The 18,252-nt window shown below is 41.5% G+C and overlaps 1 protein-coding gene across 1 annotated transcript; it reads left to right on the top strand.

Annotated features, from left to right (window-relative positions):
- Positions 1 to 2,759: 2,759 nt before the first annotated feature.
- Positions 2,760 to 9,927, top strand: rhoub (ras homolog family member Ub). The gene is made up of 3 exons (XM_046389171.1): positions 2,760 to 3,198; positions 5,152 to 5,210; positions 7,824 to 9,927. Exons 1-3 carry the CDS (start codon positions 2,982 to 2,984, stop codon positions 8,277 to 8,279), a joined length of 732 nt encoding a protein of 243 aa, XP_046245127.1. The 5' UTR covers positions 2,760 to 2,981; the 3' UTR covers positions 8,280 to 9,927.
- The last annotated feature ends 8,325 nt before the right edge of the window (positions 9,928 to 18,252 follow it).

Below are 18,252 nucleotides of genomic sequence, written 5' to 3'. Positions count from 1 at the left end.
TTTGTGTGTGATTCCTGACATACGGCTTGCTGAAATGAAACCTTGAAAGCAATTAAAGTCACTTTTCTTCTTTATTTTCCAATACGTTTTTTTTTTCTTCTCATCCGCATGCGCAGGCATTCATGGATCATTCGTTTGAGTTCTTCATCTTATTTTCTCACGTTACTTACAGCTCACTGGGTGCTGCTTTTTCAACATTCATTGACATTAATGGGAAGTCAAAGCATCATATTCAGAGAGACAGACAGATTGAATCTTCTGCTGCGAGTTCAGTAACTATTATTCATCATGAATTCACTTAGCAGGAAGTTCCTCATTGACGGAGCACGACATACTTAAGGTGTCAGCGTTCACTTTAGGATTGGGTGGACTGATGATGCAAAAAAGTGCTTTCAGATATCCTCTCGGAGCTCTTAATGTGATGTGAGGGAATGAAATACAGCAGGTGCCTTTCAAAGTGCAGGTTACGGAGCATGATCTGATTCGCAGCGCAGCAACGTGGCCCCGTAACAAACCACTTCACGTTTCCACGCCGTTACTCTCCTGACACTGTAGTGTTTAGTACGTGTACAATACTTGTGTGATAGTACATGTGAGCCATGGCAAGGTATCTTACGCAGACCTGGAGGCAGATCAGTTCTATGAAGAATAAATCTATTCAGGATACTCAGATGCTTCAAGTCCACGTTTTCCCTTTTTGCACTTGCTTTTAAAGCTCTTACCAAAATGCGTCTGTTCCTTTGCCTTATTATCGCATCATTTACTCGTGTGCTGCAGTGAAAGTTTCGTTTATATTAACAGATATCATCCGTGAACCCGGACATGATGGCCCATTAGCCTTAGACATCATGTGCTGCTTTGTATTGGACCTACACTGGTTGTACACACACACACAGGCCTCCTATAGCAGTTTTCTGTACTCCTGCAGATGTTTTTCTTGGTCTTGGATTTCTTCCCACAGGAAGTTCAGTAAAGAGAATGGTGATAACAGTGAAATTAAAGGTACTAATTTTCCTTGACCCACCTACATGGCTCAGCATATACAAAATGGTTCATTCACTGAGATCTGTCTTGTCAAAGTATATTTAAACAAAACCAAACTTGCTGAAGAATTGTCTCACCAAGTCAAGGCTACCACATGCTTTGGTTTTTACATTTGCTGTGTGGAAATTAGTTCAAATCAGGAAGTGACTTAAGATGTAGTGTAGGGCATTACATGCATTATAGTAGTACACCGATAATTTTGTATACTTGAAAATAACTACAGTCTTAATCTTGGAAAACAATAAACACTCTGAAAAGATAAAACAAGCGTATAGTGTGACTTTTTCAGATAGACTTTCAGTATGTTAGAGACTGGATGGAAAAATTAGTTAGATATTGTAACATATCACAAGCTTAAAGGTGAACAGACCTTTACATCAGTCGAGGTTGCAACGTGAGCAGCTCAAGATGTAAACATATAAACAACTTGTAAAATCTCCTTGTCGCCTTGTTATAAATTAAACTCCTGTGAAGCAATTCAGAGATTACTTAATTAGTTGATTATGGTTGAAGTTATTTTTCATGTAAAAATGCCAAACATTTCATTCCAACCTCTGAAACATGAGGATTTACTGCTGTTCCTTGTAATTATATAATAACTTTAATTTATTTCTAATAATATTGAAGTCTGCACTATTGGACAAGGAACAAGAATTGGACAGGATTTTTAATCAATCAAACTGATCACTTGAGAAACGCTCAGTTCAATTTTGATACAAAATAATTAAAAAATAGCTCAACTTCAACCGTCTACAACAGTGAAATCCTGCTTTTGTGTTAACATGTGAATCATAATAATGATTTAATAGATCATTAAATGAAAGCATCCCTGCTGCATTTGCTGACTTCTCACTTAAGCAAAAGATAACATTTTGCTTCGTACTTTTACTTTAAACACTTTGTGTACTGCTTCTGTATAGTCTTGCTTAATTAACGTTTCCTAATAGTATTTTAACTCAAGTAAAGGATCTGAATACTTCCTCCACCGCTGGTATTTACATGCTGAATCGGGCTCATAGTCTTGTTCCGCTTGCCTTGTGGGTATTCAGGTATGAACCACCAGGGGGCGACTAAAGCCAGGATATCACTTTGAATATTTTTTCCAAGTGAGTCTGACAGGTCGAGGAAACAAGGAAAACCTAAAGCCAAAGTTGCTTTTGAATGTTTGTCCATTTTTATGTACAGTTATCCACTGATTGAACAGACTGTTGGTCGTGCTGTATACATTCTCCAGTCACTGCAGCCTGGCACCACCGGCTGTCCCGTCAAGGCTCAGCTGGCTTCAGATTGAAGTGGGTCACGGGGTCTGAGTGGGTTTGAAATTTCACTGCTTTTTACGTGTCATGTTCAAATTGGTCATCAAGGTTGTCCTCGTCTCACCGATGAGGACGAGTCTGGACTTGCCTGCACAGGGTTAGACTCAATAAGCTCACGGCAATTTCACAGTCAGTAGGTTGTAGAAAATGATAGAGATGGTTATACTGTGTAGATTAATTATTCATGTGTAAAAATAAACGAAGAAAATAAATTGCGGGGTCTTTTCTATTCGATACTAAAACAGTCATATGGTCTTCTGGATGCTTTAAATTTTATTAAAAATTAAACATTTTCTAATGCTCAACTTTGTTCACCTGAGTCGGCTCAGCGCTCTGCAGCTGGGAGGTGAAGTGGGTGGGATTAGTCAAATCAATCTGAGGATAAAACGCTTCAGACCCGCCCCTGCATTGTTAACTTGCACGGTCCCGTTCCGTAGCCCTGAAGGGGATCTGCCACAGTGGATTTGTCAGCGCGCAGGACGGGAGGAGAGGTTTTACGCACTAGTTCCGAGCGTGTTGGAGGAAAAGTAAAAAAGTAAAGAGAAGGGAGGGAATCCTGTTCTCATGGTGGCTCCTTCATCTGCCCGTCGAGGAGAGCGCGGTGAAGTGCTGGCCGATTGAATGTCACCTCCAGTCACCATGGATTACGGACGGACCATGGCTCCTCCGGTGCCCCCACACAAGCCCACACCCGCCCGGGCAGGGCAGGCGCAGGAGCGGCTGCTGAAGTGTATCCTGCTCGGAGACGGAGCGGTGGGCAAAACCAGCCTGGTGGTCAGCTATACAACCAATGGATACCCAACTAAATACGTCCCTACTGCATTTGATGACTTCTCGGGTAAGCAAAAGAAAAATCCTCCTTTTTCCCCCGACTCCTTGGCTCTTTACAATTTGCTTAATGCGTTCATGTTAAAAAGGGGATAAACTTGTATAAACAGGGAATATCACCTCTCATTTATTTGTTCAGGGGCTCCCATTGACCCCTCTGGATGCGAAGATGATATATAATTGTATATCTGCAAAAGTCCAGTGCAGAATAGTGTTTTGAGATTGGAGCCCATGAGCTAAATGGGGTAACTGACACTTGAATTACATTTTTCTTTTCCCCACACTTTATGCCACAGACTTTTGTCACTGAACTCCTCATCAGCTTGGCATGTTTTGAGAGCACCGTTTGCCCTGTTATTCCATTGTAATGAGAGACGTGTTTGTTTTTCCTGTTATCTGTCTTCCATCGGTGTTAATGCACATGCCTGGTTTCCATTTGGCAGCTCCAATTTTCCAAACTGTCTCGCTAGTCCCGGCAAGTTTTGTTTACTGCAAAATGAGCGGAGAACTTGTTTTAAACGTATCAGTGCCGCTATGAAAAAGTACACCTGTGACCTGTTGATCACCTTCATTGCTTCCTGATCACAACCTCAGACAGTCCCTCCTGAGCTTTTCTTTATACACTCTGAAAATCTGACTTTATTTAACAGCTATTGTTGTCACTGCTGGATACAAGAGTACAAAAAAATTAAAAATTAAATTAACACGTTTTACATGCTCATTTAGAATTAAGGAACGAATAGCAGACACTGGATCCTGTACGCTGCCTTGCACACGCATTTTATTGTTAATCACAGTTAATTCTCTGACGTTACACCGCAGTAAGCAGTAAAACTAACCACTTGGTGAAATCCCATAAAACACTCAGTGAGAACACACACCACCCTCGGACGACTCCACGGAACAGAAAGCGTCTCCGGCTCAGGGGTTTTGGATTGCACAACTCTGCCTATTGTTGTCAGCCTTGACCCTTTGAGCCCTCTGCTCTATACTGGAACGGGCACATCTGTTGCAGGGGCTCAGAGGCAGAGATTGTCTTTCGCCCCGGCCTGACAGAGAGTGATTGTGCATTTGGGGACCCTTAATGGTGATGTCACCTCTCAGTTCCCGGGAATCAAGAGCGTCCACTTGAAAGCTGACTTCTGAGCAGTTACGCAATGCCACAGGTGGCAGGAGACGCAGGGGACTGGGAGGCTGGGAGAGGGTACGATAAGAGGGAGTTTTGGTCCAGAAAATCAAAGGAGTATCATATGTCAGGGATTAGGGAATGATTACACAATGGCAGCTCTCTCTCTCTCTCTCTCTCTCTCTCTGTCTTTTCTCTCCTCCCGCTCTTTCTGCTCCTTGCTGTTGCTAAAGCAGGGTGACATGATGCCTGTCCTGCTACTTGAATAGTTCCAGCAAACCCTTTGATCAGGCGGCATGACCGGCCACACACTCCAGGCGTATTGTAAATGTTTCCATGTGCCCGCTGCCTCTGCATTGCGCTCACTCTTCTGAAAAGAATGAACGGCTCTGTAATGAAACTCGTTGTAAGATGACTCATCCACCTTTTTTTTTTTGGTCCAAATCAGGAAATGAGGCCTATTGGAAGAGAGTCACTGAGCAAACAACCCCCTCCCCCCCATTAGACAACCTTGGAACGGTCTCTCTGTCAAAACACAATAGAGAACAAAGCTCACAGAGCGGTCCGAGCAACAGTAAAGTGTTATGGTCTCAACAGTAACTGGCAGAGTGGGTGGGCAAGGCAGGGCGGGTCGTCTGTGAGCTGGGTGAGCTGAGCAGGGGGTCTTTGTGTTTTCAACTGGCAGGCTTTTTGTTTATTCCGCAGAATATTATGGTGGGTTGTTGTGTGTGTGTGTGTGAAGTTCTGAAGTGTCAGGTGGGGCTTTATTGTGTACACAGACTTAAAATAATGTTGACAGCTGTGATTTATTTCCTCTGTTTGTTTCTGTGTTTACAGCTGTGGTTCAGGTGGATGGCAGCCCGGTTAGGCTACAGTTGTGTGACACTGCAGGACAGGTGAGTTTTGCTTACAAACACATATTGCACTACAATGCGACACCCAAGATAGAAAGAAGAAGAAGAATCAGCTTTATTGGCAGTATATATATTTTTAATTACACACACTGAATTTGTCTTCTGCATTTGACCCATCCTTAGTTGAACACACACATGCAAAATTACATGCAGTGAAACACACACAGGAGCAGTGGGCAGCATCAAGCGCTCAGGGAGCAAATTTAGAGTTAAGTGCCTTGCTCAAGGGCACATCAGACGGCTGATGGAAGGGTGAGCATTTGTTGCATTAATGACTCCACCACACCCAAATTTTTCCTGCCCGTCACAAGCTGCTTCTCCAACCTCCAGGCCACGGCTGAAACACGAACACAGTGTACCACATCTTTTATATAAATCTCATGTTTTAGCCTTTTAGGGGCGTCTCTCAATGAGTGACAGTGTTAATTGGCCAGACATGCATGACCCCCACAGAATGAGGCCTCTTTGGTGACCCCCTGACTTCATCTAGAGGCACCATAAGGTTCAAATTATGGTTTTTAGTTAAATATCTCCATGATTATTGGATGGATTGTCATGAAATTAGGTACAAATATCCGTGTTGCCTTCAGGCTAAATTGTAATTACTTTGTGGATCTCTTAGCTTTTCATCGTGTACCATCCTCAGGTTAGAATTTGTCCAGCATTTTGATTTATGGTCAGATGTGTTCAAAACGCCAGCCTCAGCTGTACTTTGTATTTTGTGCTAATTAGCATGCTAACATGCAAGATTAGAATAACATGGTAAACGTTGTACTGCAAATCACAATGTTAGCATTGTCAGTGTAGCATGTTAGCTTGCTGACTTAACATTTAGCTAAAAGCGCTGAGCACAGTGTCACAGAGCTGCAGTACAGTTTGTCCATTTTTAAGTCATTTTTAAGCATGAATGCTAAACATTCTTCAAACATTCAAACCTTCTAGCTTCTCACTTGTGAGGATTTGTTGCTATTCTTGCTTTTATGTAATTGTAAATCAACCTTTAAACATGGGACCGCTGGTTTGATAAAATGAGTCACATGTACACGACATCCTGAGTTCTAGGACCTTTTGAGGGCCATTGTCATTATTTTTAGACATTAAACAGGTTAAACAAATGAACAGTTAATTGAAAAAAAACATTGTTTGATTGTTCAATTATTCATTAGTTACAGATGTTGCCTCCCATGTTGCCTTTACTTGCTACTTTTCATTCTTCATAAGGACCTTTTGCCCGATATTTCAGGTAGCTTGTCTGTATAGAAATTACAAAATTCCTGAGCTCCGCTGTCAGTCTTCATCTGTAATGATAATACCTGCTTCATATGATCGGATGCATTGACAGGGTGCTGAAGGAGAGAGAAAAGCCTGTAGGTTAGAGACTGGAGATGATTATACAAAAAACACCTGGAAAATATTTCTGTCTGTCTCTGCTGTGAAGAACATGGGTGGTTCAGGGAGCTTGCAAAACTTACTGACTCATTATTATGTTGGCACTTTTGGGCAATGTTGGAAGTAGCAGGTTTTGAAAGAGTGCTTTTATTTTCCCCAAAGCATGAGTGGTTGTTTCGTAATCCAGCTCAATAGAACCCTGCCCTGGGAGCAGCATATTTGACATTCACAAGCGCTGCGAGGGCAATGCCAGTTCTACACAGAATCAAAGACAACTTGGCTGTAAAGTGGAACGAGGCATTTAAACAAGCCCCTAATGCGTGCAAAAACTGACAGTGTTGCAGGCTGCACACAGTGTAAAAACCACACACACACACACACACACACAGACAAGCTTGGGAAAATACGGGCAGATAAAAGTCGGCACGCACTTACTGCACTTATGCAATTTCGTAAGAGGGGGGCTTTTGTCAGAAACAGGTTAGGGTGTGCCAGAAAAAAAAAAGATGAGCGCCAGAAAAACAGTCGAGCCAGAAAGAAAGAAACTGGAGAAAAGTGATAACAGCTGCCGCCAAAGCTGATAAAGAAGTTTGGTCCATACTCAGATGCCTGTACATTCTGCAGTAGGGCCTGTGTCACGTCATCAGATCAAATTGCAGCCAAAGCCTGTGTGGGAAACTTACAAGTTTATAGGTTACGTCCACTGTGCTTGGTGAGCTTCAAATCCACATGTTCAAATAACAGATTGCTTCTTCAGATTTGCTGATGTTTTAAAATAAAAGGAGCCGGCGCGGTAAGCTTAGTGGGATTGGGAGATATGTGCTGGAAAGGAGACGGTTAAGAGACGGAATGATGGGTTTTGTGTTAGGTTTCTGCCAACCTTAATCTGTGTACTCAAGGGTGTGGGAGGCCCTTGTTAGTCAAAGCTGTGTGCTTCCAACGTGTTAATTTAAGATATTTACTGCAGATTATATAAATGAGTGGGAAGGGCATGTTTATGTTGTATATTAGCACATTATAAACACCATTTAGACAGTTTTTTATTGAATGGTTATTAGCACAGTTCCCTTTCCTGAGCATGAGTTGACCTCATGCACTTTCCTCGACCTCAGCGATTACTTAACAAGCACTCATGTGGTCAGTCTGGGTTTTTTATAAATCACGCCCATCACCACGTTACTAACTATCTGTTTCCATTTCCATCAGGATGAGTTTGACAAGCTCCGCCACTTTTGCTATAGCCGCGCTGACGCCTTGCTGCTCTGCTTCAGCGTGGTCAGCCCTGCCTCCTTTCAAAACGTCTGGGAGAAGTGGGTCCCCGAAATCCGCCGCCGATGCCCTCTCACCCCCATCCTCCTCGTCGGCACGCAGTGCGACCTGCGGCAGGACGTCAAAGTGCTGATCGAGCTTGCAAGGCGGAGGGAGAGGCCGGTGCTGGAGGAAGACGCCAGAGCACTGTCGGAAAAAATCGGTGCAGTGACGTACATTGAGTGCTCGGCGCTGACACAAAAGAATCTGAAGGAGGTGTTTGACGCAGCCATCGCTGTGGGGCTGCGGCACTCTGACAGGAGAGCGAGACGGGAGAGGAAGGTCCGCAGCACAGCAGATAAGATGAAGATGCTCTCCAAGTCCTGGTGGAAGAAGTATGTGTGCGTTCAGTAGGGAGGAAGCAGACGTTGATCCTGTGACTGGTGATAAAACTGGAACTGCCAGCTTGTTGCGACTGAGTTGGATTGAGTAAGGACTATTCTTATGTTCACCTGGACGACCCCTGGTACGGCAGGCAGAAAGACTTTAATTCAGTGAAGCAATACCTGTATGACTGTAACCAGCATTTCAACCAAAAAATTATGGAGCTAATAAAGTTTTATGGCACATGGACTGAATATCATACTGGACATGTCCAAAGGAAATGTGAGCTGACGTGGAGGGGAGGGCTTCAGACAGTGATGTTATGTACTAAAAGTATACTCCTCCTATGTCTCTGATTTGATACCCTTCTTTAACAAAGTGTATTATTTTTTTGTGTTCTACACTGTACTTTATCCCACAACACTTCTGAATAATCCTTTTTATTTCTCTGAAATCAGAACATGAAGTCGATATAAGCTGCTCGGTTTAAATCCCTAATCAAAGATGCGATAAATCTACTGTTGAAAGTCAAAGCCAGTTGTGCACCTTGTTTCCAAAAATCAGAAGCAACTCCAGTATGAGATATATAAACGATCAAATTTATTTTAACTCATTTTCTTTTAGATTGCAATCACATGTAAATGAATATAAATTTTTTTTATCTGTGAGTTCTTGAGGATGAGAAGCTGTGGTTTGAACCTGTTGTAGTCGTTCAGTTCTGTATTACTACGGGCTGGTGATTTCTCTGCACCAGCTTGTTCGTGCCACATTTTTAGGTGTTGATCCAGCCATCACACTGTTAGAGCTCTGTAAGCTCCTCATTGATACACCTGATGCCACAACAATGTTAACAGAGTACACCAAATGCCTATTAATACTGATTACCCAACCTATACTGGATACATGCAGGCTGTGGGTTTTGGAGGTTTCACTTGACTGAAAACATTCACCTGAAGTGTTTAAAAAAAAAAAGCCAGTTTGTTCACTTATCAAACTTTACTGTTACAGTTCTGCGGCAATAAGTTGGGTGGTGCCACTATACATTGCACTTATCACACACACAGTCCAAACACAGCACCTGAGTCCTGCCATGCGATGGCCTTTAGACCAGTGACGTGAATAAGATATCGAGCAGGTAAATGCATCCGTGGTGCTTGAGATGTTGTTTACTCAGTGTCCGATCTACATCTTCCATACACTACCCACTGATTTGGATGATCACAGGGTCTTTCTTTGCCACTGCAGTCAGGGCCTTAAACAGATAATTATACATATTTGTCAGTCAGTATATTGGAACTCTCTCCTCTTGTGAAATGATACAGTAAATGAGGTGAAATCATCAAAGCGACTGATTCTATGTTTGCTTCTTATTTTTCAGAAGCCTGTCATTCAGCTCTGTTTATTTATCTGTTCCTTCCAGGCCAATAACTGATCAGCAGCAATACAGAGCAGATGTATGAAATATTGTATGTCATTATGTATGTTACATAGTAACCATTTATGATGTTTGTAATGTCATCGGGATAAATCTGTGGCTACATACAGTATATAAGTGACTCAAGTCATTGGTTTTGCTGTCCAATTCAAAATGGTACTTAACAGTATGAGTGTTTAAGTTTGTCTGAGAGCGGTTTGTTGAGCTGTATGAGCAGAACACAATAAAATGTGAAATATTTAACCCGTTTTCACTCTTGACTCTTGACTTCCAAGCAGATATGTTATCTTGACTGGTCACACTGTGGAAGAAGTTACATGATGACACGAACACATGTTTTGACAGATCTCCTATGTTTTTGTATGTGCTTTATTAAGACATTTTCCAAAAAGGTTTCCAATCAAAATGTAGTTCAGCGGGCCACTGTCAAAAGTGTAGGCAACCTGACGCCTTACAAACTTTAGGATGAACATTGCGAGTAAAAACAAACTTAAAATCATTCATTATTGACATTATAAGAAAAATATTAAATTTCACACAAGCACAAAACTGTCTAGAATGACCAAGACTCATTGCCATTATAATAAAATATTCACTATATAGTCCATAGTTATAGTATACTTTGCACAGTTGACTCAAATAATCCCAAAATTCAGCATTGATGGCCACCAACCATGAGCCAACTACCATCATGTATCGCTAAGACAGAACAAAAACTTGAAAACACACAGACAACCGCCGGATGAACTGACCCGAGCAGAGTAAACCAGCCTCTAAAAGTAACTAAAACTGCAATTTTTACAAAGTTGGGAAAGAGTTAAATGCAACTTCAAAGATTTAGCCTCAGAGGTTTTGTCGGCACCAAGACTTCTAACTATGCAGGATCAGATGATTATAATTGCCTGAAATAGGCTTTCCCTCCTATTCATAGCCATGTGTCTACACCACAGTATACAACAATGGGCAGAGAATGACAGTTAGCTAGGTATCTTGTACTTGTTTAGAAGCACTAATGATAGGGTAGGTCGTCTGGCAGACTGCAGATGAGTAGGATGTTGTCCAGCCTCAGAGTGGGTGAAACTAAGGTAAGAGTGGTGCCAAGTGGTCTAATTAAGATAGTCAGGATGACTCTTTCCAGCAGTGTTTTAGCAGGAAAACCCATTGTTGTGCCCTAGCAAGGCAACAATCTTGTGAGACGTCCTGTGATTAAGCATTGTGGCTGGTGTGTAAGGCTGTAATACCTACGTGTCTGCTAGAAGTGAAGGTTATTGTCTGCGGCATTAATTTTGAGCTGTCAATCAAGGAAGTAACGGACAGGAAACATATCAGGGATGAGGTCTGTACATCTCTCAAAGTTCACAGTGAGATTGTTAGGCTGTGTATCCATGTGCAAGTGTCTTTCCATCAATTTAGCCTGCTCTGCTGAATCCAAATATTAAAACTGTCCCTGAGGTGGAAAAGTGCCTAAACACTCCACTTTACAAAAGCCCAGTGTTGAGCAAACATACGTGGGAGTATTTGGGTCTTGTCAACAAGCCAGCATAAAGACAAAGGATACGTATGTGGAACTGAAAAAAAATATATTATTATTGTTCAGTGGTAATCTCACTGTATTGGGGCCTCTTCATGGTCAAAGGCAAAACCAGCGTGAAAAGAGTTATTGGCTCAGTCAGAACTCAGAGATGTGAGATTCAGGTTCAATAGAGCTTCTCAGTTTCCCTGTAAGTAGTAATGGAGGTCAAGTGTCATTATTTTATCGCTACAATTGCAGTTGGGAATGGGACCATAACCAAGGTTATAGAATTCCTCCAAATTTCCCAAGCACAACCCCAGGGACCTAAGAAAGTTAATGACTACCTACTAACCAAACTATGTACAATTTTCTGAGTATTCATAAGAAAATGTTTTCTCAAAGAATTCTCAGCATTGCTCAGTATAACTGCGGAACCAACTAATGTCCTTGACTGAAAAGAGTCAAATACTAAGGGAATAGATTAACATTTTGAGAAAAACGCCGTTTCACTGTGATGCCGAGAAACAGATGAGAAGACTGATTCCACTTTTATATCTGCCCATTCAGCATGAAGCGTGAACCAGTTGCCGGTTAGCTTAACTTAGCATAAAGCCCACAAACTGGGAGAAACAACTTGCCTATAGTCCCAGTAAAATCACAAAATGTCAGTTTTACACTTTTTGTACAGACTGAACAATATAATATGTGAATTAGTGAGCTTTAGAGATGTTGATAGGCAATGGGTAGCTGTTCGCACCTGTTTCCAGTTTTTATGCTAAAGGCTACTGGCTAAGCTTTATACTGAATATACAGATAAGGGAGTGGTATCAGTCCTATCATCAGATTTCCTAAGATGTCAAACTGTTCCTTCAAGACATAGTCTAAAGAACATTCAGAATTGGCCAAAACTAAAATCAGCATGTATATACATACATATGTATATATTAAATGTAGAGTTTTTGATGTCATCAAACCCTCCAAATTCACAGAAATATCACTGAAGTGTGACTGGTAGCTGCTTTCCCCAAGTGGAAACACTTATGAAAATAATGTTGGATGATGGGATAACAGTGTGAAATGGGTGGTCCAGTCAGCTGTAGCCCAGTTCAGCCATAAATCCTTGATGCTCGTTGAACTTTTCAGTCCTGTAAACCCGCTTCCTTACATAACTTCTGAGAATCATTTAGGTAACAACTGAACTCTGACTCCACATGAAAGTGCAGCTCTGTAATCAGTTTTGATGTCTTAAAGTTGGCGAGGGATTTCGCCGGCACCCCTCAGGTAATTGCCAACATAATGACTGGAGCTCAGCCCATGGGGAGGGATTACTAAGGGACTTTAACAATGTCGATCAGGTTCGTAGGGTGGGAAGAGATCCAACCAGTATACTGTGGTCCACTTTGTACATTGTCTTTAGGATTAACTGTTGCCCAAGCCCTTGTAATGCGATGCAATATGTCTGGGGCCCTGATTAAAGGACACACACACGTAGACTTACCCAACATCTGAGTACAGTTCATTATTGATTACAGAGATCTGGTTTCAAAGTACAACTCTGATTCCAAAACAGGCAGGTTGCTGTGTAAAATGTAAATAAAAACAGAACGCAATCATTAGCAAATGAACTGTGTCTACAGACATACAAAGCAATGCCTGTAGTCCTGTGTGTTTACAGAGTCGTGTGTTTCACAAAGTGGTGAACCTCGCCCCATCTTTGCTTGTGAAAGAGTTTTTGAGGGATGCTCCTTTCATACCCAATCATGATACTCTCACCTGTTACTAGTTAGCTTGTTTAACAGTGAAATGTGTTTTTTTTTTTTTTGAGCAGTGAAAAACTTTCTCAGTCTTTTGTTTCCTCTGTTCTGACTTGTTTGAAATGTAGTGCTGGCATCAAATTTATAAACATATATTTAAAAAATCAGTGAGGTAAAACATGAAATATATTATTTTTGCCTTTATTTGTTGTCAAAAACTTTCAGTGTATGGAATAGATAGATGTATGGAATCCAAAATGTTTAATATTAAGGGGGGACAGAAACTGCTAAAAGCTAATAAGATGTACTTTTAATGTTGACATTTTTGCCAAAATGTAAACAAATATAAACTAAAAAAGTGAAGCTTTTGAAGATTATTCCCAAAATAAAATATAGGCCGAGTAGACAGTCATGTCCTGTGTCTTTACTCTTGCAGACTTTGCTGTTCAGACACTAAACTGCTCCATATACTGAAGGTGGTATAGCGCCACATCATTTGGGTTTGAAAGTCACATTTTGTCGCCCCATTTTGTTGGTTTTGAAGCACATGGAAATCAGAGCCAGACAAGAACCCTTTCAATGAGGTCCTTTCACATGTCCTCAGATCTGTCAGATGGACTGCATTACACTCCACTGAGGCCTTGGTCCCTGGAGCAAGGACTTTCCCAACTTTGAGAAGAAGGTTCAAAAGGAGGAATGGAATATTTTCTTTTTTAGCAAATTTTCTGTAAGTTGGAACGACAGTTAAATGAGGTTGGCTGTTTTGATAGACTGTAATTTTAAATGAACCTAATTTAATCTTTTTTTTTTTTTTTTTTTTGGCTATGAAGTAAGAAAAAAATCCTTAAGATGGGTATTTACTGTAGTGTTGTACTACTGCACTCGCCACCTGTACTGTGCTGCACCAGCTGTGGCTAATACATAAATCCTGTACTAATAAACTTATGCACAGTACAAGTTGCAGTAAACAATAAAGATCAAAGGGTTGCAATGGAAAAGTCTGACTGGAGACTTTTAGAGATTGTTTGTAAAAAGAAAACAGATGACTGGAGAGAGAGATAAAGTTTGATTTTCCCCCAAAAAGTGTATGTATTTACGAATAAGATTATTTTGTCTGAGCTCTCTCGGGCTGCAGCCAACAAAGTGCTGATAGCTAACAGTGTGGTTGCAGGAGTGGCCGGTCTGGCATGCTACAGTATGGCGTTGCTAGTAGGATTATGTTTTAATAAGCTTATATAAACACCCCCCACAGTGTGGTCTCATTATGGGAAGCTAATTGAGTCGCTCTGTCCCGGGGTCATCGGGGCCTCTTTGAACAGCTCAGTGTTGTGCTATAAAGGGGCCCGTCTCTGCCTCCAGAACATCTGTCCTCTGGTTTGTGGAACATGTGTCTTCTTGTTTGGATGGACACGTTATTTGTTTTTTGGTTTTCCATCTTTGCACTTGCACATGTACAGTGTGATGCTTCAGCTGTAGCCTACAGGCTCATTCACATTTTGAGGATAACTACAAAAGTGACTATAAACGACGACAAGCAAATTCTTTGTCAAGCAGTCCGGCCATTTGTCACCCTGACATAGTTCTTCGTCCTTACTTCGCTGCAGTCTTCGACTCATTTTACTTTTCTGGAGCTTTGCTTGTGTTTGGTTTGTCTGTAAGGTTCCATATTTAAACCTCATTTTGATGATTAGCCAGGCTAGCAGTGTGGAAGTCAACACCGAAATATCTCAGCTGGGTTCGGTTGCTATTTTTGATATTCACAAAACTCAGAGGATGAGTTCTACTGACTGAGGTGATCCTGTGATTTTTCTTCTACATTTTGGGTTTTTAGTCAAATGTATCCACAGCTACTGGATACATTGCAATAAAATTTGAGACATATTTTCATATAGGATGAATCCGACTGACATTTTCATGTTACCCCACCAGCAGCATTTTAAATTAGAAACCGTCTCTGGGGGTTTTCTACAGATGTCCATGGTCTTCAAAGGAAAAATCACACAGATTTTTGTAATCCAGTTTATTGCATACTCCTAGGAGATTTTTTTGTCCTCCATGACATGTAGGCTTCAGTCCTCTTCTTTCTTACATCTCTCGATTTGACTGGCTATTTTTTGTGCAGTTTGAATTCAAGGCAGCTGCTCTGAAAAAATGTAAGTACTATTTTGAATGGATTTCATGAGATTTTCTGTCTTCGTAGTGATTGTGAATGGAGAGCATTAAACAAACTTGAAATAGCCGGTGGCTCATGCAGGTTGTTGCTTTATTCACATACTCATTTGTCATGTGTCTTTGCCTTTACAATGTTTTGTTTTTAAAGACATAAACACAGAAGAAGGTTGTGTAATTCACTTTGTTTACAGTTGAGCACACAGCTGAAAAGGAAACGAACCTGTTTTAAATACAATGAGATGACAGAAGTGCCTCCATATCTGTTCCTTATCCGCAGCACAGCTACACAGTAAAAACGATATTATCCTCTATTGAGGATTGGAGTTAATAATTGACTTGAGTTATGTCAGAATTTCACATGTCTCTGAGCTGTGGATTTATACTCTCTCGAGTTCAGACACTTACCAGATGCTGTGTGCCTCTTGATAAGTCTAGCATCTGCTGTTTGCTCAGCATCTCATGTTGCCTCCACTGTACTTGGTTTCGGTGTTTAGAGCCAAATTGTATCTGGGGCATGAAAAGTAGTCCCTTCCTGACTCCAGAAAGAGATATTGCTGATGAAACTGGAGCACAAGAGTCAGGACATTAGGGTCTAATTCAATAAGGTTTTGATTTCGAAGAGGAGCCACCTTTTCTAAAGTTTTTTTTTTCTTTCCTCAGTAGATCATATTGCCTGGTTTGGATCCAACTGTACGTCTGATGTCACCAGCAGAGATCGTGATTGGCCAACAGCGGCAGCCTGATGTTATCTGATTGGCCTCCAGAGACCTATATTGTTCTCTGTGTAGAAATGGCTCATGGGTGTAGTGACCTCATGTGCTCTGGGACATATGTGAATATCTTCTTCTCCTTTCTTCATTGTCTCTCTCCCCTTTTCCCTCTTTGTCCTCTTGATCTTATTTATATCTGCTCATTGTGTACTTCCACCTTTTTTTGTTGCCTGTATCACTTTTAAACCTTTATCAGTTTATTTTGTTGGCGTTCCCTCCTTCTCTGTTTGATTGCTGACAGCCTGTGTTGCTTTGATCTCCCGGCACAGATAAGGGTACAGGGTGTGTGTGTGTGTGTGTGTGTGTGTGTGTGTGTGTGTATGTGTGTGTCCATATGCATATGCACACATTTATGACCTGTTTTCTTTGGCGTTGATGTCGTCCTGCAGTTTAGCACTGTTTGGATTGCAAATCCAACAGCCTTCAGTTTGACTTATTGACATGGGACAAAGACGCCTCAGATAACACGTGAGTGAGTCACTGGTTTGATCGCACACCCTGACACGGTGTTTCCAAACTTCCTTCCAGAATAGACATTATCAACAAAAAGTGCAATTTTATTCCAAGAGTAAACAAAACCCAATAAAGTCAGTCCACAGGTTTGGCGGTCACTGATAATGTCAGAGGTGGAAGTTGATTATTTACCCAACTCTGTGACTCATTGGTGGCCTGACCAGCTTAGCAGGACCAATGGAGCAAAGTGTTTTTCTTTGTTGTGACAGTAAACACAGGCTTTATTTTCTCTGCACAGGCAAGATTGACTGAGTTTGTGGTCATCAGTTTTAACGAAAAATGTTGGGAGGTTCCCTCCAAGAAGAAAGGACAGCATCAGTTGTTTCAGCACGTGTGATAAGACAATAAAGCCACCTAGTGGCTGCAGGAATCAGGCTCCCGTCCATCTGGAGCAAAGGAGAGAACATTGTGACATTAATATGGAGCCACAAAGTCTGCACAGGAAGGTCGTCGAGTCAATGGATGGGTCAACAAAATGTCTATATTTGACACTGTGGACCATGGAAGAACAATTAACACTATTTTTTCACCACGGCCACTATTGTTCCCTTAATTTAGCCATGTACATTTGTGTTAGTGTTAGTCTGTTGGACTGAAATATTTCAACAGTTTAATAGATTGTCATGACAGTGTGTACAGACATTCATGGTCCTGAGAAGTTGATCCCCAGTGACTTCAGTGATCTCCTGACTTTTCCTCTAGCGTCAGGTTAACATTTGAGGTTTGCAGTTGTCTCAACAGCTACTGGCTAGCTCAACATGAAATTTGGTACAGACGTTCATGCCCCCCTCAGGATGAGGATGTGTCGCACTTTTGCTATAGTGCCATTGCTTTGATTTATGGCCAAAGCAGCAAAGTTGATGACATTCAAATCTCCAACCTCAGCTGTGCTTTGTATTGAGTGCTAAGAGTGCTAAACTAAGTTGGTATAAAAGTTAAACATTGCTACTTAACATCAGCGCCTTAGCATTGCTATTGTGCGCACATTAGCATGACAACATGAGCATTTAGCTCAAAGCACAGCCTCACAGAGCCTGTGTTAGCCTCTGTCATGGCTGCTCTTGTTTTAACCACGATGATAACTGTCCTTAACCAAGTAGTAATTTTAACGCATACCACATGGTTTCTCTAACTCTAGCCAAGCTATTGTCCTTATAATCAGAAAGAAAAGCTCTGTAAGCAAAGATCTTTGACATTTTTGGGAGGTAAATGATCACAAACGTCATTTGCACTTTTTCAAAATGTTAGTAGCTGAAACTGTATATCTGCTGGAAACATTTGTTCCTACTCATTCATTTGTCCTTCCTTCAGTTCTCTCCACATTCTCATTTCATCATGGATGCACTGGAGATATACAGTTTACCTTATGATGATACTTTTTAATAACAGCTCAGTGCCTGAAGCTGAAGTGTTAGATTGCCTCATCATTTGTTTGAAATGGATAAGTGGATCAGTGTATTAAAGCAACTCTGGTCTCCTTCCCTGTTCTTGGCACTTGGTCAACACATATGCTCGCCTGCTCAGACTGAGAAGATGCATCTTGACGGGAAACAGAGCCTCTCATGGCCAGGAACTCTCTGTTCTCCTCTCTGTTTTAATGTACTTACTGCTGGACACATGAAATCTGGATCTGGACCCATAGGGGCTTTAGCACTGCAAGCCCAGACCGAACCAGCTGTTGGCAGTAACAGGGCCGGTTATGTAAGCGTGTCCCTGTTTCCTTATGAGGCCCAGCTCCTCGCCTCACGCCACGCTGCGAATAAAGCTCTTTATCAGTTACTGAGATAACACCTGCAGAAGCGTTTCACTCCTCTGTCCCAGCACAGTGAAGCACTTTCACAGCTCA

The sequence above is a fragment of the Scatophagus argus genome, chromosome 5 (genome assembly GCF_020382885.2).
Source record: "Scatophagus argus isolate fScaArg1 chromosome 5, fScaArg1.pri, whole genome shotgun sequence".
NCBI lineage: Eukaryota > Metazoa > Chordata > Actinopteri > Scatophagidae > Scatophagus > Scatophagus argus.
This window is presented reverse-complemented; position numbering and strand designations above follow the sequence as displayed.

What these genes read in the sequence shown, in the direction of transcription:
- rhoub (XM_046389171.1), top strand. Translation starts at nt 2,982, where the DNA reads ATGTCACCTCCAGTCACCATGGATTACGGACGGACCATGGCTCCTCCG. An exon ending in TGCATTTGATGACTTCTCGG is followed by an intron (nt 3,199 to 5,151) that starts GTAAGCAAAAGA and finishes CTGTGTTTACAG; the next exon opens with CTGTGGTTCAGGTGGATGGC. An exon ending in TGTGTGACACTGCAGGACAG is followed by an intron (nt 5,211 to 7,823) that starts GTGAGTTTTGCT and finishes CATTTCCATCAG; the next exon opens with GATGAGTTTGACAAGCTCCG.